Source organism: Lytechinus variegatus, chromosome 8, assembly GCF_018143015.1.
Source record: "Lytechinus variegatus isolate NC3 chromosome 8, Lvar_3.0, whole genome shotgun sequence".
NCBI classification, from domain to species: Eukaryota; Metazoa; Echinodermata; class Echinoidea; order Temnopleuroida; family Toxopneustidae; genus Lytechinus; species Lytechinus variegatus.
In genome coordinates this window covers 28352193-28376846 of record NC_054747.1, presented here as the reverse complement: position 1 = coordinate 28376846, position 24654 = coordinate 28352193, and the positions used below count along the sequence as shown (strand labels likewise).

Genomic DNA, 24654 nt, shown 5'->3' with positions numbered 1-24654 from the left:
ATGTAGCTTATTACGTGCACTTAGATGGGTGATGCATGTACTCTTTATTCTTTAGCATGTATTATAAATTAAGTTATTTTTAGCCACAGTCAGCTAGAATTACAGGAAGCTATGGGTGAACAGTTCTGATTCTTGAGTAAAAATGGCATCTTTCCCATGAAAACTATTGTACTTCTTATTTCATTTTTTAATTAATTGAATGTTAAATGTGGTAATAAATTGCTAATCTTATTCTAGATTGAGTGATTTCACATTTGGCTTCTCCTAATTCAACAAAAATTCTAGACCACGGTTCAGAATAGCGGCCTTTGTGATTATGTACACATATATATATCTGGGTCAATCTATTGATGCTCTATAATTATTATAGAAAACAATTCCATTCCCATGTGAACACTATTCCAAAATGTGGATATGTCAACAATGTGAGTGTTCACAGTGTGTTCACATATTAGACAATGTGATTCACACTGTTGAAATGCTTGAAATCTAAGTGTGAATACATTCCAACACTGTGGATACTGCTACAGTGTGAATGTGCATAAAATATTCTGAAAGCGCCCTATGTGAAAATGCAATTCACACTTTGAATAATATTTTAATGTGAATACAATTTTACACTGTTGATCCAATTACAGTGTGGTTACATAATGGACTATGTGAAAATGCCATTCACACTGTTAAAATGCTGAAATCTTAACAATTCCACACTATGTTCCACAGTGAGAATATTCTGTGTATGCACTATGTGACACACTGCTCTATCTAGCAGGTAGTATGGCAAACTGTGGATAAATTCCTCAAATGAATAAAAATAAATGAATTATTCTTACCCAATTGGTTCAATCAACCCATCAAAAGGACAGTAGAAGCCAACTGGGCAGTCTTGACAGGCAGCACTCCCATTGGCTGCGAAGCTTCCTGCAGTGCAGAGTACTGGGTCTGCTGATTGGACAGTGCACTGGTAACCTCCTGGACAAGGTATGCAGGTTGTTGCATTGGCCAGAGAGTAGTAGCCATCAGGACATGGGACAGGAGCTGTGGATATCAACAAAGATTTGACGAATAAGAATTTATTTTTAATAAAAAAATCTCTTTCTTTCAAGAGTTATCACGAAGTAGTTGAATGTGAAGACAAGCGGAGCAGTGGTAGAGTAGGGGATATCACGGACCAGGAGCTGTGGATATCAATAATGGCATTAACCATTGTCTCATTCTTCTTAAGGATACTGTATATATGTACATGGTGAAATAGTCAAATGTGGGAAGAAGGGGTGGAGGAGGTAGTGTTGACCAGAAAGAAGTAGCCATGAGGCCTAGGAGCTCAGCTGTGGACATCAAGGATTGAATAATTCATTTTCAAGATACATGTACACAAGGGGGCTGTTGCATAAAACTTTTTACCTGAGAAAACTCTGGTAAAGCTGAAAACTGAGGTTAGTCTGATTTCTGCCATTGACTTTAACACAGGGCAAAAACTATGGTAAAAACAACCAGAGTTTTCTCAGGTAAAAAGTTTTATGCAACGGGCCCAAGAGTTATGTAATAACAAAATAGTGAAGTAATTAAATGTGCGGGCAAGGTGTGCAGGTCGTAGTGTTGGTTGGAGAGTAGTAGTCATCAAAGCATGGGACAGGAACTCTGGACATCAAGGATTGAAGGAATAAGTTTTTATTCTTCTTCATTTGTGTGCAAGAGTAAGAGTATAAATATGATGAAGGAGTGAAATGTGTGGCCAAGAGATACAAGTGGAAGTGTTGGCCAAAGAAAAGTATCCATCAAGACATGGAATAGGAACTGCGAACATCCAAGGATTGGATAAATAGCTTTTTACACTCCTTTGAAATATATACAAAAAAAATAATATCATTAATGTGAAGCAGTGAAGCAATTTGTGGACAAATATTGGAGATGGTTCCAAATGGCATACATGTGCACCACCTGCACAATAGCTAGGGACTACGGATATCACCGATTGGGTGGATCAGTTTTCGTTCTTCTTTCCACATGTAGGTGCACAAGATTAAGCCGTTGGACACGGGATGCTTTTGCTATAGCGCATATTTTCTATAGACTCCAGCCTGCACATATGAGTGCTTAGCAGAACTGCCAACCAGAAAAAGAACATTTCAGTATTTTTAAAGCTGAAAATCAGTATTTTGGTGAGGAAATCAGTATTTTCAAAGAATACCATAGTCCACATGTAAAGCTGGAACTTAAGGAATCAGTATTTTACATGAAACTATCAGTATTCTTATCATTTTTCAGTACTAAATACTGAAAATCAGTACTACTTGGCAGCTCTGGCTTAGTCTCCAACAGGTTAATAACATCATTATTGAATCATAAAGTAATGTTGGAACACTAGTTTCAGGTTGTAGCGTTGGTCGTAGAGAAGCCAATGGAGCAAGGGCTAGGGATGATGACATCAAACATTTATCAATAGCATCATTTTAAATTTCACTGAATGCAAAATAAAATAGAAACATGAAGAAGCATTGATGTTCTTTGTGCAATATATCAAAATAACAAAAGTTTGCTGATTTACTGTGACTATAACATGGCTTGCACAGACTGAAAATTGATAATGTATATGTGGGCAAGAATAGCAAGAAACACTTATTGATTTATCAGACAAAATGTTTAAAGTATTAAAAAAACATAACTTGTGGCATCGAATAAAAATTGTAAAATCAATAAAATGAATCAAATATGACTTGGAAGTGTGTGAGATCAAATACAAAAACATTTCATAAAAAATAAATCAGTGAGAAACAGATTGAAGAGGGCATTCTCACGTGGTTTCACTTTATTTCTTTTCATAGATCATCATATTATCCAAGTGTCATTCATGGTGTGAAATGAAACATCAATGAGCTTTGCAAATTAAGTAAAATAGTGACGGAAACAAGGTGCCATGTAAATTGATATTTTGTTTATAAATATCAAAACAATGTCAATTTGCAACATTATAAGGATCAAAATAAAATTCATTATTCTCACCAGCTTGAGATCCAAATTGGGGGAAAAAAAATATGAATCACAAAATTAGTCCAAATATTCAAAATGAGTCTTGATTATTGTGAAGACAAGAAAAAATTCTGTTCAGATTTGTTCATTCACAAATTACAAAATATTTTTGGAAATTCATTGTCAACATCCTTCAAAGCAGGATACAAGAGCATTGCCGATTAAATGCCTTGCTCACGGGCATAGGTGCCGCGGCCGGGCCAGTAGCTTATAACACAATATCAGTGAAATGCTTACCTGATGTTTTGTCCAAGCAAGCTGAGCCAGCGGTGCAGGCTTCACAAGACGCCTGACCAGGGGAATCCTGATAGCTTCCATCGGGACACTCCAAGCAGTACTTGGCAGCCCAAGGACTGTTAGCAAACAAAATAGAACAGTTATACATCACCAATATCAAATATTGGAAGATTGAAGTTATTGTACACATGAAGTTTGAAAGAAAACATTCAATGTTTCTCCAATTTGAACTTTACTTCATAAACTACTCAAGCAATTATAATATAATAGCATGGCAGCTATTCCTATGAACTAGAAACCAAAGACAAATAAAATGAGGCAAATCAGATAAAACAGTTCATCAATTTATGGAATTACACTTAAGCTGGAGCGTGATCTAACAAAGATGATAAAGTCTTGAAATACCCACATGAGAGTCCAATATTCTGTCTTTGTGTATGAGAAGTAATTAAAAATATGCATTAGTAAAGAATCAAAACCAATTTTTATTTCAGCCGCTTGTAAGAACATTTTCAATTTGCTTTTTAGATTCATCAGCACTTGGGATTGGATATAGGCAAAACATTCATCAAGTATGATTCCAAGGACTCTTTCAACAAAAGTTATCATGCAAAAAAAAAGCTATTCAGAAATCTGCTTTATTTCACATATCATACTTTATATTTTTGTGTGTGTGCTTTTTGAAGGATTTATTATTTCTGTATGTTGTACTTGTTTTTAAATAACTTGTAATATCTCAATATGAATTTCCTGATGGAATAAAATAAATTTGGATTGAATTGAGTTAAAAACCATAAAAAGGCTACTTGGTCGGAAACATGTTTAAGAAACAGAAAGGAAAATGTTGTTTTGAAGGTAATATAAGATTTTCATACCTGTATGTTCCGGGAGCACATATCAAAGGAGATGCCATAGTATTATTACAAGAATAACCCTCAGGGCATGCCATACATGATGATAGACCTAAAGACAGATGAAGATTCAAGAGAAATCAAAAGAACACAGTGAACATTGATTTCATGAGAAGGTGTGTAAAACCAAGTTTAATTTTCACTATATCATCATACATGTAGACGAAGATTTGATACAATTACATTAAAATGAACATTGTAAAATCATGAAATGGAACCTGAAAAACAATCTCACAGAAAATCACCAACACTGAAAAGCTCTTTTGGGATGGTGTTCTATTATTGCTGGGAAAAACACCTGCCATCGTGCTCACTTTCATGATTATTTTGCTAATTTCACAGCAATTCACTATTTCTTCCAGAATCTTTTTTTTTTATTTTATGAATACACACTTGGGTGGTAATTTAAATAATATGTAACTTCCATTGTGAAATCTGCACAAGTTGACCTCATACGAGTCAAATCAGGGAATTATATTGCTTTACAAATTTGAATAGGATTTTTGGTCATAAGAGAAAAGCTCTCAAAGTAGTACAGTCCAATGTAAAAATATCCTATACACAAGACTTTATGCATAACAGTCTTTCAAAATAGTGGAGCAAATTGCGATGCGTTACCAGGAAAATTATTCCCTGCAAATGATAAATGCCTAACTTTGTTTACCATTTTCCACCCATTGGAGCTCGAGTCCAATATTCGGGAAGATGATCTCCAGAAACTGAATGTTAGAGCACAATATACAACTCACTGAAAAATAATACACAATTTTATTCACTTTTAATGGATGCAAAAACTCGGGTGTGATTCCGTTCTTAACCCCATACAAGACTGGGCCCATACAAGACAGGTTGGAGTCTAGAAAATGTGTGTTATAGCGAAATCATTCAACCTCACACGGCTTCGTCCAGTTTTGTCTCAAAAGTAATTCTATATGTCGCACTCTAATAATTTTTTTTTTTTCTCCCTCTCTCTTGGAGTTTTTTGTATACAGGGAATAATTTTGCTTTACAAATGAAAAGCATTTCTGGTCATAAGAGAAAAGCTCTCAACTAGTAATGTACAGTCCTACATGTACATGTACATGTATGTAAAAATATGCTATACAAAAGACTTTATGCATAGCAGTCTTTATACCAAAATGTGGAGCAAATTGCGATGCGATACCAGGAAAATTACTCCCTGGTGTATTTGTAATTTGCGGATTATGAATGAGAGAGACCCCTGATAACATTTTTGTTTTGTTTTAGAAACGAACCTGTACTGTCTGCGTATTCGCCATCATTACACGAAGTACAAGACGTGGATCCAGCCAAAGCGTAGGAACCACGCGGGCAGATTACGGGACTCAGATGGGATGAGGTACATCGGTACCCCTCCGGACACTGCTCGCAGGATTGGGATCCGGTCTCGTTGGCATAGTAACCTGATAAGGGAAGGTACCAGGGATGAGGCAAATCAGAAATTATTCCAAGGAAAAAAATAGTAGTACTTACATTAAGTCTAATTATGATAGTTTTTTTTTTTCGAGATGCATGTACAGTGTATACTACTGTAATGAAAAGGATTAGAGCCTTTCAGGATTCTGGTTGTTTACACATGTACGGTGATGCTAACTAAAGAAAAAAGGTAGATAATCAATTTAAATCTATTAGTTTTTAAGGATATTCAGAATGTTTTGTTTGATAGAATAACAAATCAATTTACATTGTCAAAATGTATTGACATTCTGACAATGTCTTTTTTTTTCAATACAAAAATTTATGATATTTGTTCTGATGAAATTATAAAAGTGAGAAATATTAAACTGAAATATAAAATAACATTACAACATCTAAAACCTGAATACCTTAGTGCACATGTAGAGTTAAACCTCACTAACATAATATTCAAATTTCTTACAAGATTAAAAATCTATTCTATCAAAGATAAATAAGTTTTAAAAAAGATATGAAATATGACAATCAATTCCAAACTGTTCAAATACATACTTCATGTAAAAATTATACTGACAAGAAGGAAAAAAGCCACATATAAAAACTAAACATCAAATCTTTAAAGAAAATCACCATGAAAAAAAAAACCCACAGTACCTAGAGTACAAGGACAACATGAAATATGGGTCATAACAATATGGAAACCTGAAGCTAGATTATGCAAAAGTGGAATTTCATATTCAATGAAGTGATAAATTAATGTACATGGAGGGTTTGAAATTGAGTATTCTTTTATAATGTTTTATTAAGCCTTTTTTTTGCTTTAATATTTTGTTGGTGTGTTCCTGGGACACACTGAGAGCCTTAAGCTAATAAAATACTTTTGGAATAAAGATATCATTCATTTTAAATTCCTGTACATGTACGGTGCACATGCACATGGCTATAAATCTTAGGGGCCCGTATTCTGAAGTCGGGTTTAACTTAAATTCAGGTTTAAGGTTGTGGTTTTTAGCATGGAAAGCCAATTGTTACATAATCACTAACAGTAGGTATATCATACTTCAGCTCATTTGGCTCTCACATCATTCATAATTATGTAGGTGATTGTCTTCACCATCGATGAATCAGGAAAGAGCACAGTAAACATAAGAAACATACAACTTAATAAAAAAAAATGATACTTTTGGCTTCCCATACATAAACCACAACTTTAGACCTGAAATTAAGCATAGAGCTATTAATAGCTCCATGGTTTAAGTTAAACCAGACTTCAGAATACGGACCTTAGTATATACATGTATCTGAATATTTTCTTTGGGGGTAATACTAATAGAAAAATTAAAGATTTAGAAGCAAGCATCATAGTGTATAAAGAGCATTAACAAGAAGCAACTCAAACTCCAAGGGCCCTGTTATGAAAGAGATACATGTACATTGTATGATTAATATCTAAAATTGAAAATTGTAATTTGTTTTGTACCATATTACACCTACCTTGCAATCAATAATAAGAATTTATTGAATCTGTTCAATTGATACATGTTCTACAGAACAAGGAGAAAATGTTGGGACAAGATGGAGTAGGAATACAATAACTCTAAACACATGTATATACAACAATGACAATTATAACAGTAACAAACAAACATTCATCACCACAAATTAGTTACCAGACAAGTTAAAAAAAAGCAGAGGGGTTAAAATTGCAATTCTTCTCATTAATGTTAAAAATACTAAATATACAGTTAGTGTTACAAGTAGTTATTAAACTGGAGAGTGCAGCACATTAAAGCACAAATTGTGCTATCATAGGAACACATCTGTCCAGTTTGTGTGTAGGTGTATTACAAGGATGATTGCCAAATAAACAATTCATCAATCTTTAATAACTTAGTCTAAAGAAAGTAGTTGCAGCAAACAATTATTTCATGAGAAAGTCTTTGAATTAAGTTTGATTGTTACCATATATTTATTATTGTACATCTAGATCTTGTACTCTAATATAAATTTATCTTTGTGAAATCATGATATCTTAGCTCAAAATTGATAATTTTGCTGATCACTTATAAGCACAGAAGAGCATACAGTGTATGCGGGATAATTATTATTGCTTGGGAAAATACCCAACATTTGATGGAATTCCATGATTATTTTGCTCATTTCTCAGCAATTACACATTTTCTTCTGGACAGAGCCATTTGGCACATATTTTCTATTTATGTACATTCAAACACTTGGGTGATAAGTTTCTTGGATTCTGATCGAAGTCATTTTAGATTGCTACCACCACTGGTATTTATCTTAAAAATCAACATACTCTATTTGTGGTATAGTATACAAATGATGCGTGGGTTAGAGTGGGTCGGTAGGAACTGTGTGCACGAGGTAACTTTGGCATGGTTTAACCCAAGAGGTGCAGCCGAGTGGGTTTAGACCACAATGCCAAACTTACTGAGTGCACACAGTTCCACCGACCCACGATAAAACCTGTGCATCATTTGTTTTGTAGAATGGGGGCTTTTATTTTTTTTTAAGAGCCAAATGTAAAGAAAAAAAAATTTACCAGACGCATGATTTTTTTTAGCGTACGCATGAAAATTATTTACCGGACGCATGATTTTTTTTTACCTGACGCATGATTTTTTTTACCACACGCATGAAATGAAAAAAAAAATTTAATTTTATTAAGAATATAAATTTTAAAAAAAAATTAATTGGATTTTTTTTCTTTAAATGTATATTTTTTTCTCATGCAGCCCATAAAAATTCTAGCATAGCTCTCAACCAATCAGATTACAGGGATTTTCTCATCCATTCTATAATAAACTCTGGTGGAGAGTTGAAAGAACCTTTATACATGTATAAGTCCATTTTGGGGATCCATAGATCAATCATAGGTTTGCAGTTTATCATTTTGCACTCAATTGCTGGTCTTCAATTCTTAACATGAAAATCAAATTGATTTGCTGTATAAAATGTATCTATCATTTCTAAATTTGCTGGGAATCTTTGCAATTGATTGTTAAAATTATTCTTGCAACTCTCCACTGGTCAGGTCGCCTGCACATTGCATTCATAGAAGTCTACCCAAGGCAGGTGTCTATGGATACAAATGGTACAGAATATCTTCCAATTTCCATTGAATAATAACAAAAATATGGTTAAATATTTTGGAATATAAACAATGTCAAAAGATGTGATTATAGGTATCATGAGGTTCAGATGTACAGTAGGTATTTTCTATCCAGTGCAAAAATCCATTATCATCTAATAAGGAAAAGCACAGGCCTACTGTGGTACATGTATATAGTTGGGGAACGATCAAGGCAGTGTATAGAAAATGGGAAATGCATAGGAGGTAAATGCGAAATGCATAGGAAGTGCATATGAGCTACATGTATGCAATTGCAAATATATTGGCGATGTGTATACTGAAGTGTATACGGTACTGGAAATGTATACAGGCAATGCATACTGATAGATGTAGAAAGTAGGCTATGCACAGGAAGTGTACAGTCAATGCATATGATCTGTATATAGGTGAGGTATAAGAAGTGTACAGATAAATGCATAGGAAGTAGGCTGTGCACAGGAAGTGTACAGTCAATGCATATTATCTGTATGAGGGCTAGTATAGGAAGTGTACAGGTAAATGCATACTAAGTCTACAGTCAATGCATATGATCTGTATAAGGGATAAGTATAGGAAGTGTACAGGTACATGTAAATGCATATTAGGAAGTGTGCAGTCAATGCATATGATCTGGGCTAGAGGTGTCAATATAAATGCATAGGAAGTTGGCTATGCAAAGGAAGTGTGTACAGTCAATGCATATGATCTGTAGAAGGGTAAGGTATAGGAAGTGTACAAGTAAATGCATAGGAAGTAGGATATGCATAGGAAGTGTACAGTCAATGCATATGACCTGGGCTAGGTATAGGAGTGTACAGATAAATGCATGAGATGTGCATACAGCCTATGCATGTAGGAGCAATGCATAGGAAGATAGTGTGCACTGGTTATGCATCAGAGGTGTATAATCACATAAGAAGTATAGATGAGTTATGTAATGCAGGTGCATTGGTAGTATTGCATAGGATATGCATATGGGAAATATAGATGAAGTGTCCAGGTATATATGCACAGGAAGTGTGCAGGGGAATGCACAAATAAAAGTGTATAGCTGTGTATAAGAGCTACATGTATGCACAGGAAGTGTTTAAGTAAATAAAGGAGTGCATAGGTAATGCATATGCAGTCTATAAAAAATGGGCAAATGCAAAGGAAGTGCATATATACAGAATGCGTTGGCAGTGCATACAGGTACAGCGTGTAGCAAGGAATCTGTGAAGGCAACATGGCAGAGTTTTTAAAGAAATCACCTGTGGTACAAGCTGTACGCTCAACTGTTCCTGAGACGGGACAGAAGAAACCTATCTCACATTCTGAGCAGGAGGAGCTTCCGTTCAGAGCATAGTAACCCGGATCGCAAATAGTGGCAAGAGCGCCCCCTCCAGGGCACTCGTAACCACCCGGACAAGTTGAGCAGGAAGTTTCACCGGCAGAACTGGAAGAACCAGCTTCACAAGGCATCTGGGAAATGGCATTGCAGAAGTATCCTGCTTCACATTGGGTGCATTCTGAGCCTCCTGTGGTGTTGGAGAAGTAGCCATCCGCACAGATGACAGGCTCAATGGTTCCACTGACAAGACAGTAATGTCCGACATCACACGGACTGCAAGATGAACTACCATTGCGAGCATAATAACCTTCCTGACATTGACTTGCAGTTGCACCCCCGCCGGGGCATTCAAAACCACCAGGACAAGAACTGCAAGATATGGCTAATGAATCACTGTAATATCCTTCGTCACAAGCGACTTGGCTAGATGGAGTACAATAGTAACCTGCAGAACATGGCAAGCAAGATTCTGGACTGCTTCCAGGGTTAAAGTAGCCATCTGGGCACTGAATCTGTTCAACTGTTCCATTCAAAGGACAGTAGAACCCTGCATCACATGAGCTGCAGCTCTCGCTTCCGTTCAAACTATGAGTTCCTTCCAAACATTGGATTGGTTCTCCGGTTCCATTGCAAGAGTACCCTCCAGGACATTGAAGACAGGATGTGGCTCCTGCATTGCTGTAATATCCAGCAGCACAAGGTGATATCGAAGAAGGGGAGCAGTAGTATCCTGCAGTACACATAGCACATTGTGAAGCCCCTGAAGAACTTGAATAGGAACCCTCAGGACAGATGATAGGTTCAATTGTACCACTCAAGGGACAGTAGTGTCCAACATCACACGGGCTGCAAGATGAACTTCCATTACGAGCATAATACCCTTCCCCACACTGGTTTACAGTTGTGCCCCCTCCTGGACATTCAAAACCACCAGAACAAGTCGAGCAGGATGTTTCACCGGCAGAACTGGAAGAACCAGCTTCACAAGGCATCTGGGAAATGGCATTGCAGAAGTATCCTGCTTCACATTGGGTGCATTCTGAGGCTCCTGTGGTGTTGGAGAAGTAGCCATCCGCACAGATGACAGGCTCAATGGTTCCACTGACAAGACAGTAATGTCCGACATCACACGGACTGCAAGATGAACTACCATTGCGAGCATAATAACCTTCCTGACATTGACTTGCAGTTGCACCCCCACCGGGGCATTCAAAACCACCAGGACAAGAACTGCAAGAAGTGGCTAGTGAATCACTGTAATATCCTTCATCACAAGCGACTTGGCTAGATGGAGTACAATAGTAACCTGCAGAACATGGCAAGCAAGATTCTGGACTGCTTCCAGGGTTATAGTAGCCATCCGGGCACTGAATCTGTTCAACTGTTCCATTCAAAGGACAGTAGAACCCTGCATCACATGAGCTGCAGCTCTCGCTTCCGTTGAAACTATGTGTTCCTTCAAGACATTGGATAGGGTCACCAGTACCACTGCAGGAGTACCCTCCTGGACATTGAAGACAGGATGTGGCACCTGCATTGCTGTAATACCCAGAAGCACAAGGAGCTATTGAAGAAGGCGTGCAATAGTATCCTGCGGTGCATTCTGTACATTCCTCGGAGTTCAATCCAGTGGTGTAATATCCATCAGCACACTGAATATGCTTAGTAGTTCCATTCAAAGGACAGTAGAACCCTGCTTCACAGGCTGTGCAGCTATCGCTTCCGCTTCCAGCATAAGTTCCAGCCAGACATATTACAGGACCTTCAGGGCCGCTGCAGGAATATCCATCTGGACACTCCGTACAGGATGCGGCCCCTGCATTGCTGTGATAACCAAGATCGCATATTGTCTGCGCTGTGGAATTACAGTAATACCCTTGTGCGCATTGGCTGCAGGTCTCGGAACCAGAGGCACTTGAGAAGTGACCTGAAAACATAAGTAACTGTATGGTTAGATGGCATGCAATTAGAACAGTCTTTAAGTCTTTGAATTAAAAAAAATCAAAAGAAACATTGTCAGATATCTTTGATGAGAGAGGTCAAAAATGTTTTCAATAGGGTTAAAAAGATCAAGATTATAATTCAACAAATCTAAAAGACTGAGAAAACATGCAATTTGTTTAAATGGAAAACTGTATGAACATATTGAAAGACAAATTTATTTTTTTAAAAGGAGATACGAGTAAATTCTTAATTGTAAAACATGCAATTATAGAAAAAAATGAATATAGATGAACCGAAAGTCTGCAAATTATCTGAATGACAAAAGAAGGGACAGATTCTATTTCTGCTTTCCAATGCTGGAAAATGAATGCATTGAACTGCGTTTCAATGTCATCCTTGAAAAGTAGCATCATATATCATTCAGCAATCAGATTCTTAAATGTTGGTTTGCCATATTTTCTGCTGCAAATGCACATAATGATGAATAACACAGGGTATTATATTGCGCATATACAGTACATGTATCCACCTTGAAAACATGCACGTTTTTAACACCACCCATGTCAGGGTGAAAAATCATACCCCAAATAATATTTTTGGTCTAGGTTCATACATGTCGCTACAGTTGCAATACATATCCTGACCATGTCTTTATTCCAACATGCATGTCTTCTTCTATTAATTTCAAAATTGTGACCAGTAATATCTTTGAAGTATTTTATATGCTTTTCACATTGCATTTCCTTAACTCAATACTATCCTTAACCCCGGACTATCCTTAACCCCATACTATCTTTTTTCGATTCACACTGTCTTTATTAACCCCATACTATCTGCTCAACCGTGGTTAATGCCTTAACCTCCGGACTATCCCTCAGCTCATGAATACTGATGATTTTACCATACAGAGCGTGATTAACGTGCAATTCAACATCTGTGATTGGTTAATGCTTAGCCCCACTTTCCTTAGCCCTGTTTCGTTTTCACACTGCATCTCTTATCACCGCAATTGTGGTGCTAGCACCACAATAAGCCGGCTAACCCTGCTTTTTTGCAGGGCCAGATAGTACCGTACTATTTACCGTGCTAGCCCACTTTGCTAAAACGTAGTGTGAAAACGAAGTGGGCTAAGCTTAACCCCGGGAAATTGGTGGGGCTAAGACCCCCCCCCCTTAGCCCCACCAATTTAGGACAAAAAGTACAGAGTGAAAAGCATATTAGACAATTAACAAGTATTTTGAAGCTGGAATCAAAGGGGTTTAGGAATACTGTTCAGGGCGGGGGAAAAAAATATTTTAAAAAATTTCTGTGGTTATTCTTTGAGAGCCCAATTTTGCTTCATTGTAGAGCAGTTTACATTGGACCCTACAGAATTTGCAGGGACTCTTGTATATTTTTCCAGGGCTCTTTAGTGCATTTCAGGGTGGGGGGCGAATTTGCCATGAATATGGAGACAAAAAAAAATTATCTTCCTAAGCCACTGTTGCCACTATAAGAACAACCCACAAACAATTGCTTTTAACAATATTTTAGGCAGCATAACAGAAAGCTTTATTGATTGCAGAACTGATTCTTACAATTGAAAATACACAATAATCAATGCAATCAACCGTAGATATCAGCCCGATGATTGATTGCTATAAAGCTTTAGGTTTTAGTAAAGGCTGCAGTACATACATGTCGCATGCAGGCCAAAAATTATAAACCTGAAAATCGTATTGATTGAGCTTTTGCCCTATGCCACTTATAGACCCAAATAATTGAGCTAGGATTTTATCGTGAAAATCTGGATGTAAAAATCAATTTCTATTTGAAATATTGATTACTATGCACAATATCTAGGTCATAACTATCCAACCATGGCATCAGACTATATGTAAATGTATACTCCATCGTTGCTATGGAAACATTGTAAATGTTTGTTTACCTGTGTAATATAATCTACAATAAAAGTTGGACCCTGTGATCCCATACTACATGTAGAGTCCCCCCCATTGTCCAGAGTCTGACCTAATTTCAAGTTTTCTCCTTTCTTTTGGAGGTTTATAAGAAATCAATACCGCATAGTAATTTTGATTTTAATCTGACGAGAGGATTTGATAGATGTGTACATGTAGCTCATTGATAGTCATATCTCCTAATCTTAATATCAGGCTAAAATATTTTAGTTATGAATAGACATGGGGGTAGAAGCATTTACACAAGCTGTCCCAGGTCCCCTGAATGGTCTCCCTACATTTAAAAGTATGCAAGATAATGCTTCAGTTCATACTAAAACATCCTTCATTGCTCCTGTTATCAGATGGATAACTAGTAAAAATGTCCTTGAATTTTGTCCCCATTTCTTCCTGTCAAGAGAACATATTGGATCTTTCTTCCTTTCATACCGAAAGGGCATTCTGCAAACTATACACAACAAAAAAAGTAAGTCCCCCCTAAATCAAATTGCTGTAACTTTTGAACGGAATAATTTTGAGATATGATGTTTCGTAGGTGGATTTCTACACTCATTAGGCAACTCCTGGGGAAATATGAAATTGATCGGTTGAGTCATGCATGAATAATCAAAGATTGAATTAAAAATGACCATTTTTGAAAGTCACAAGAGTCGTGTTTCAGATTGTGCAAATACAATGTTGGACAAAAGTTGTTTTTTTAAGGTGAATTTTATGGTGTTATACTGGTTTACTATCCATCATTTAGCCACTCCACACACAATTTTGATATCGTATGTTCATGGTTGAGTGAGCACATTGTATTGCAGGGGCCGCGGAAGCGGGGGGAGGGGGTTCAGCCCCCCACTTTTTTCAAAAAGCATGTACAAAAATGTAAAAATGACCATACGATTGTGATTTTTTGCATGGTCAGCCCCACCCTCCCACTTTTGGCTCAGCTACCCCAACCTCCCCCCCCCCCCACTTTGAAAACCGTTCCGCGGCTCCTGTATTGTGACGTATCATCATAGGGGGTTATGGTAGTATCCTTTACAACTTGCTATAGATCATGTTAGAATTTGAAAATGTTGGTGGCTCCCCGATTATAGGCCCCTCCCCCATTTTAAGATTCTGGGTCCACCACTAATTTGCCCATAAATTAAACTGATCATGAAAATTTGTTACGAAAAGAATGCATTTATGCCGTATAAAGAGTATTCATTCCTAAGTTTTTGAATGTGCTCGCTCAACCATGAAAATGTTTTAAGTTCGAAAAGTGTGTGGTGATAGAAAATATGATGGATGATAAAACAAAAACATTTGAAACCGAATTTGCCCTCAATATGCACTTTATGAACCTTTAAAATGAGTCTGTGACATTGAAAATACCAATTTTCCCACTTTGATGCGTGCTCACTCATCCATGAATAAACATATTGATTTCATTTTTGCACAGAATTCTGCCCATAGGTTAATAAACATTACTGCCAAATGACATTGCTAAAGACAGCCTTGAAAAAAAGTTCCACCATATTGAATAAGGGGTTAAGTATGCTTAAACATATGCACCCATAATGTACACAAGTCTATGAGAGAAGAAGTCAAAATTTTCACAAATATGAAATGAGGGTTTGTTTCATGGACGATTTGTGCTACTTCTGCCAACAGTTTTTTCATGAAACTACGCACATGGCTTCAGAGTAACACTATCCAAAAGGCGCGCACACCAAAATAACCATTCAACACGGCACAAAGTGGGGCCAAGGCTTTGAACTTTCTTCTCATTTGCATAATTTTCGAATATTATGTGCTCACTGATGCATTAAACATCGGGATTTTCATAAACATCAAATCAAATGAACTATGCAAGGAGGTTTTTAACGGATATCCATAGTTACGAATTGCATTTTTTTCCAATAACGTAAAAAAGAGAGCATCACATTCCACATGTTCATTCAAGCGTGAATGTTTAATTAAAAGCCTTTGAATCATTGAAGCAAGTTAAATGGTCGTGAACATAACGAAAAAGTTGAGAAAAGATCATTTTCAGTTACCAAAATGAAACAATAATTGTCTATGATATTTGAAAATCGTATTTTTTGTTTTTAATAAATGTTCATTGAACCGTGAAACGATGAATATTGTTGAAGATACTCTTCCCAAAAATAACTGTCATCATATTCTTTCATTCTTAGTGATATAAATGTGTAAAAAATCCAATTATTGCAAATTTGGACTTGTGTTTATTCAACCATGAAATTTAGCAAAAAAGTTGTATCGTACTTTAGAAAGTACATTTTACAAGCCTTCTGACTATTTTTCATGATGAGAATGTGGAATTAGTTCCAGTAAAATGGAATCAAAGTCATGATATTTGGCTTGTGACTTTTGAAAAGTGACATTTTTGCCTTCTGACGGTGCTCACTGAAGCATGACGTAAAATACGTCCATAACATTTACTCAGAGGGTAGCCTATAAAATTACCTACACGCTCATGGAAAAATATATCAATAATTCGAATTGGTTCGGAAATTATTGATGTTTGTTCAAGGGGGGACTTACTTTTTTTGTTGTGTATAGATTGAGAGCCTTATAAATCAGATTTACCAGCAATCATGTGTATTTCCATTTGGATTCAGGAACGAGTGCTCATTAAAGTCATAGAAAAGTAAATGGGAATCAACATTAAAGGGTCAATGGTTATGTGCTTCAGTACATCAATGGGAAATTTCAAAATATGAAAGCATCCACTCAAAGATTAGTTTGTATTTCAGACACATATTATTGTGGCCATTCATTTCCATTTGAATTCCGGAATGAACATCCATTAAATAGAAAAATAAGAAAATTCAACATACATGTAGAGGTGTTACTATTAAATCATCCATTTCAAAAACGTCAATGAGAAATTTCAAATGTGAAAAGATTCACTCAATTTAAGATTAGTCTGTAATCCGGACACATATTTTGTAGTACAACTTTTAGTGGCCGTTCATTCACATTTGATTTCCGGAATGAACGCCCATTAAATAAATGGAAAATGAATGAAATTCAACATTGAAGTGTTATATCCGTTAATACATCGTGTTCAGGTATTTCAAAATGTCAGTGGAAGGATTCAAAATATGACGAGATACACTCAATTTAAGATTAGTCTATAATCCAGGCACATACCTGTAGGGCATGGAGAAGGTTCGTCAAGGCCACTAGTTGGACATTGGTAGCCTATAAACAAATTGAAAGGAAAATAAGTTAGAATAAGGAGACTCAGCCCATGGTCTACCTCAGTGCTAGAATTATGGGAAGCCAAAAGTGCCAAAATATTACATTACTGGTTTCTTGTGTAACTTACTGTGCTCTTCCCTATAAACCCATCAATGATGAAGACAGATATCTTATTTATCATTCCCAGATGGTTGAGAATCGTATGAGAGTAAAATGAGCTTTTAATATACATTGAGCTTCTACTGTTAGCAATTTATGTCACAATTGGCTATCCATCGTTAACCATAACAGTAGACAAGAGTTTTAAACTAAATTAAACCCAATTTCATATCGGGGGCTTATTATGACTAATAAACTTAGAAAATTAAACAACCATACACGTAAAGTCTCTGATTCTTTGATGCAAATAGATCAGACCTTCATTGATTTCTGTTACTTTGCTGAGGATGTGACTATAATCAAGTTACTATTGTAAAATCATGCAATATTCAATACCCAAACTTTAATCATGCAATGTTACATTTAGATAACTGTCACCCCTAATTTTGACAAATTGGAATAGCCCAAGTCATATGTTTACCTGGTGGGCATTGCTGACATGAGACTGTTCCATTATAAGCATAGGTGCCTGCACCACATTCTTCACATCCAGTCTGGTTTGAGAAGGGAACATGTCCACTGGGACAAACCTATAGACATAGAGAATTTAATAATAATAATAATACATTGAAGATGATGATGATGATGAAGATGAAGATGATGATGATGATGATGATAATAATAATAATGAAAATAATTGTAATAGAAATATATACAATAAAATAATGATCATGAAATATTCATGACTATCAATATGAAATTGCTATTGCAGTAACCAAAATCATCATCAGTTGTACTTGTACATGTACATGAAGAAGAAGAGAAGAAAAAAAATGGAGTTCATACATGTAGCATCTTATTTTCTTTGTTGCTTAGAAACGTCAGGAACCAACTCTGTCATAAAAACCTTGATCTTTTGTTTAAGTGCAAACTACTATATGCAGTACATGTAGCAGGATAACGTACAAGTCTAATTCTGACACACACCCAATATAGAAAAATAGTGTATATTTTTAAATCTACACCATGTAGTTTGCAAGTTAAGCCAGAAAAGCAAAGATAAAAAAAAAAATATAGAGTGAAATTGAACAAGAGAAATGAAATTGGACTAATACAGCCCAATAGGTATGAAGTTACAACCTAATTAATTTTGATTGAGCCAGGGACAAAAGAAACTGTAAAATGAAAATAATATTTATTATGGAAAGGCAATTGATAAAAATGCAAAAATCATCACTCAATCACTGTATTGGCAATGTATGCATATGAACATAATTGACAATTTTTGAAAAAAAACATTTACAAATATTTTACATCATGAATTACCTATTTATTTCAGATACAAACACCCTCACCCCCCCCCCAAAAAAAAAAATAAAAAAAAATAAGGCAGCAAAAATATATTGCTTTTGCCAATTTGAAGACTAAGCAGAGATCAAATTCATGTAAAAAGACGGAGTAAGCTGAACTTACCATTGGTTCGTTATACACAGACGGGCAGTAAAGGCCATCTGGACACTCTAAACAAGTCATGTCCCCGTCCAGCGAGTACTGACCATCAGAACATAGTGTAATGACGCCGGTCGCAGAATTACATTCACTGCCGGCTGGACATAACGTACAAGTCTCTGCCCCTGCAAGACTGAAATATCCACCACTTGGACATGACTAGAAAAAAATAAATGACAAAATGATTACACTGTAAAACTACACGTACATGTAGCTGTCTGATCAGTTTAACATGATTCATTGCATTTTACCAAACTGGTCAAATCCACGCCACCAAAAATCAGTTTGCATGAATACGGAGAGAAATGAGAATCAGCAAAGATTAATGTAGGTGTACAATTAGTTTTTAAGTTTTGCTTTAGTGCCTCCAAATTGATGTACTTTTGATATGTTTATTATTTTACATCCATTTCTAATTTCGATAAAATATTAAGTCATATTTACTTTGTTATAAAACAGACACTAAGAACTTTCATAGTATGTCTATGTACATGTACAGTACTTCTATGACACTGCTGAAAAGATTGGTGGTTATAAATGTACATGTACAATATCAATAGGGTTGTACTGTACATACTTTTCCATGTATCCTGAACTTGTTATTCATGTTTTAATGATTTCTTCATCATAAAAGACTTCTTCAATACACTATCTTTCTTCTAAAACCACTGAAAATAAAGTTTTTTGTACTGTAGGATTTAAACAAATAACAGAAAGTAATAGTTGCCATAGCAACAGAGTTTCTTACCGTGCAATCACCTGAGCTTGATCCACCGGGGTCTGGATTGTATGTTTGTGCGTCACAGGGTGCCGGAGCTAAGGTACCTCCATCACAACTATACAAAAAATAAAAGAATTAAAATAAAATAAAAAAATTAAGAAATAACACAGCAATCAAAATAATCTACATAGTACAAGTTCATGTCCAGCAGGAAAGCCTACAAAGTACATGCACTCTTTCCTCTTTTTCTTTTCTTTGAAGGACGGAGGGGGTAGCAGGCCTTAGATTTTCAGGTTTCAGATTCAGTTTCAATCATTTCACATACAGTGTAGATCTCTTTATTTTGATAATGCGCAAAAATACATAAATACTAATAAAATTCTTATACAACAAAACAGGTATTGACAAGTATATATACATGTACATGCAGTACAAAAAACAAAAAGTAATAAGGAACAATGGATATTATCGCTGTATGGTGGATGTCGGGGAAAAACAGAAAGCTATTGGCCTATCAACGTCTATCCCCTCAATTACTGTATGCTACATACAGGAAGGGGACTTAATACACAATTTCCCCCCCCAAAAAAAAAAAAAAAAACATGAAGCAAAGAAAGGGGCATCAAAAGAAGAACAAAAGTCCTCATCAGCAGGAGGGGGTGGCAGGCAAAGGGAACATATTTAAATATACTTTGAGACTTTGAGAGTACTAAGAACAACATTTCATTAGGAGTGGGCTATAAATGGGTGATTTTTGGTTTTACTGTGGGAACAGTTTTTTGTGTTCCTTTTACCTTATCTCAACATGAAATGACAATATTTTTTGTCTCAGGTCCGAGAAAAAAGTGTGCCGGGCCAAAATCCAAAATGGCCGCCAAAACCCCCCAAAATCACAGTTATGGCCACAACTTCTTTATTTGGTGGTCTTTTTCTGTGGTTTTGGTGTCAATTCATATGTTTTAGGGGGCAGGCAATTTGTTTTTCCTATAATTAGTACTTTTAAACCATTATTTGTAGAGTTAAAAGGTAATTATACCTAAATTTTTCAATTTTTATAGCCTTTTTTCAGCCAAAAAGTAGATTTTATCATCCTGGGCTTCTTGGATATTAGATGGTACGAGGTCAACAATAGCAAGCAGCTTTATAGAGCTGTATTGCTTTTATTCCTCTACTATGGGTTTTACGGATATTTTTGAAATATATCTTACTAAATAAAAATGTGAATTATCCGTAGGGGCAATACAGTATACAATGTAGTTACTGTACACACTACACTGCATATTTCCATGCATTGACCACCATGACATATGACAAGGCCTGTATATAAACTAGTGTCATAGAAATAAGCTCTTAAGGTTTGAAATTAGATTGTGAATTTGATTGCTTGTCAGCTGATGTACATGATGAAACCAACAACGTAAATTGCACATAAAATATCACATATCATATACGTACATCATCTACATGTAGCTCTATATCTTCTTCATTTGGAGGCTTTTTTTTACCTGGTTGTGTCTAACTGGCCTATGTTTATGGGGTCAGGCAACTATATAATCATGGTAACGTTGATCAACAGCCAATCAGAACCAAGGATTCCATGTAAGTTACCATTAAGTTAACATAATGGTAAATTTATGCAACGGGGCCCAGAATATCTACAGTTTAAATGCCATGATGGGGGTTAATTAGCTTTCTCCGCCCCCTGAATTAGCATATTTGACAAAACATGTCCTCAGTTTCTGAGACAAAACATATCTTCAATTCCTGAGGCATCTAATTCTAAACCTAAGAGCTCATTTCTACATGTATAACACTATAGTTTATACATGCCTTGTCATGGTGGCCAATGCATGTATGCAGTGCAGTATGTACAGTACATTGTATACTGTATAGCCCCTATGGATAATTCACATTTTTTTTATTTAAGATATATTTCACAAATATCCGTAAAACCCATAGTAGAGGAATAAAAGCGATATAGCTCTATGAAGCTGCTTGCTATTGTTGACCTCGTACCATCTAATATCCAAGAAGCCCAGGACGATAAAATCTACTTTTTGGCTGAAAAAAGGCTATAAAAATTGAAAAATTTAGGTATAATTACCTTTTAACTCTACAAATAATGGTTTAAAAGTACTAATTATAGGAAAAACAAATTGCCTGCCCCCAAATACATATGAATAGACACCAAAACCAAAGAAAAAGACCACCAAATAAAGAAGTTGTGGCCAAAACTGTGATTTTGGGTGGTTTTTGGCGGCCATTTTGGATTTTGGCCCGGCACACTTTTTTCTCGGACCCAAGACAAAAAATATTGTCATTTCATGTTGAGATACATTAAAAGGAATAAAAAAAAACTGTTCCCATATTGAGATTTAAAAAAAAGTATTTTTGACCCATGTATAGCCAACTCCTAATTTCATACATGTACATGGCTTACTTCTGTACCCTACAAATGGGAATTTTAGTGAAATGGGCACACAAAATACATCATTGCATTTTTTTTATTCTGAAGGGTATGAACATGACCGGGAAAACTACATCATTGCACATTTTTATTTGGAAGGGTCCATGTACTTATGAATATGATTGGGAAAATATTTTGCATTTTTTAATTTGCAAGGGGTATGAAAATGATTGTAAATAATACATATAACTGCATTTTTTTTCTATTATTTGGAAGGGGTATTAATATGATTGGGAAAAATACATCATTGCATTCTTTTATTTGGAAGGTGTATGAATATGATTAGGAAAAATATATCATGATATTTTTTTCATTAAGGATGGGTATGAATATGAAATCTTGGGAAAAAAATAATTCCTTTTTTTGGAAGGGGTATGAATATGATTGGCAAAATGAGCATGATCGGTTCATCACGGACGGACATTTGATAGATTTTGAAAGTTTTGAAGGCTTGTAACAAATTAGGAATAAGATGAACAAGGTTCCTTTGTGTTTTATAGTGAAGGGTAGGACATAGTATGCTGAATGATTAAAAAAGTTTGTTGCCATGGTTACCTACAAACACAGGTATCCACTAAATGTGCCATATCACGGACGGACAAGATAGAAATGTGGTTTTTAGAATTTTTGTACATTTTTATTGTTTCTATCTAAACAGCTTTACATGGACCAATTATTGTTAATGCACCTAACACTCGGGTATGTTAGCTTCTATGTTCAGCATATTGAATTCTTAACCAATATCAAACTTCCGAGAGAATTGCAAATATTTTCCATCATGGACGGACATCATGGACGGACATCACGGACGGACACAATTAATATACAATGGAAGTACTCTGTAAAAAGTTCTTAGTACTTTTTTGGTAAACAAATGCAATTGTTTTGATGATTTGTACATATTTTAATAATATTAAACAGTATTAGTTGCACAATCAAGTTGCTACAACTTCAATCAAGTTGCTGCAACTTGATTTAAGATGTAGCAACTTGATTTCTATGCTAGACGCACAGTATAATCTAGACATACGATTGCTCTTAACACATTTCTTGTCAAAATCGAACGTAAAGAATAGGTGATGTACAACTGTATAATTAAAAAAAATAAAAAACGTAAAAAGCCATTGATATGCAGGCAGAAAGGAGCAAATTCACATGACAGTCCTTTTACTTTCAGAAGATGTTAGTATTCATAGAGAATTAGCAAGTGAAAAGACTTTAAATGAAAAATTGACATCCTGGTTCTTCCCGCATACATTTTTACATAGTTTTTGTGGCTCAACTTACCCCAGACGATGGCACAACTTACCCCACAGATGGGGCAAGTTGAGCAATTTGACATCCTTTTTTTCAAAGGTCACAATGACATTCAGCGTGGGGGTAGAAAGTTATATACATGTATAGGTGAAAAATATTTCCCAAGAATCAAATTTAAAGGTAAGGTACTTATTTCTACAATATTACTAGTCATATCAATTCTAACGTGCAAAATGCAAAAAGTGTCACAACTTACCCCGCCTTCCCCTATTGTCTTTTTAAAGTGTAGAATACAAGTAGGTTCAAAATCAACAGCTAGTTGATTATTGATCATGTTGATACAAGTATTTTTATGATCATGATGATTTTAGGCATTAATTTTCCAAGAGCAAAGATGTTTTTTTAAGGTCCAAAAACTAAATCTAAAAGATTAACAGGTCACTGATCCTTATGCTTGTTTGTTGGATCAACACTTGTCAGGGGCTCTCTTTAAATCCATCTTTTGCATATACATGTGTATATCAAAGCGGAGACACCCCATAACATCAACAGCCCTCATGTATTTAGGCCCTGACCGAATCCAAAATTGAAATTGATATTCCAATCCAAAGCTTAACTTCTAAACACTACATTGCAAGCTTTATGCATTTTCACAGTTTACCAGATAAGCGATTTGTTTAAAATTAGCTCCAAAATGGACTTCGAAAAAAGGTATTCATGTAATTTTCACAAACCTATGTTCTGTTAGAAGCATTGTGAATCCATAAGTTTGTACATGGAAAAATTGATTTTTCTGCTTATCAGATTATGCATTGCATTCTACTTCTTCTCCATCACTTTCTGCAAGCTTGAATTGATGAAATCTACAGCTTTGGACTTGTTCTTGCCATACTTTGTTTCCCGCTTTTTTGGCATATACATGTACATGCAGCTTTTCAACTCTATCTGCATTCCAATAATGCTTAACAATTTTCCTGACAACAATATAGCCCCAATAACGGCCAAACAAAGATATCACAAAAAATTGTGAAGAGGTGTAGGCTTATTCCATTTGAGTTCTGAATAATTCTCAGAGCCATTTTTCACTGCAATTAGAAGCTAAAATTAAACTCATAATCTGCTCAGCAAAGTTTCTCATTTGCATATATGAATCTTTCCACAAGTATTTCACTCGTCCGTCCGTGATGAAATTAATGTCCGTCCGTAATCATTTTTCATTGATTTATTAAATGCATAAAATGTATGGATTTTAGCTATGTTCAAATAAAATGATGAACAGTGTCCAGTGAAATACTTCTACACACTTTTATTTCTGTTTCTATTCTGATAAAGAATAAAAAGCTGAGTCCATAGACATTATCCTAATAAAAATGATCACGGACGGACATTAATTTCATCACGGACGGACGGAAATGTTAAC

General features: G+C 35.6%; 1 protein-coding gene across 1 annotated transcript in view; it reads right to left on the bottom strand.

Annotated features, from left to right (window-relative positions):
• Positions 1–24654, bottom strand: part of LOC121420292 — a 163163-nt gene that overhangs the window by 125503 nt on the left and 13006 nt on the right. Inside the window, 9 exon segments of the mRNA XM_041614868.1 lie at positions 834–1038; positions 3268–3383; positions 4143–4230; positions 5435–5602; positions 9999–12005; positions 17131–17181; positions 17762–17870; positions 18754–18948; positions 19538–19625. Coding sequence (XP_041470802.1) covers positions 834–1038; positions 3268–3383; positions 4143–4230; positions 5435–5602; positions 9999–12005; positions 17131–17181; positions 17762–17870; positions 18754–18948; positions 19538–19625 — 3027 coding nt within the window.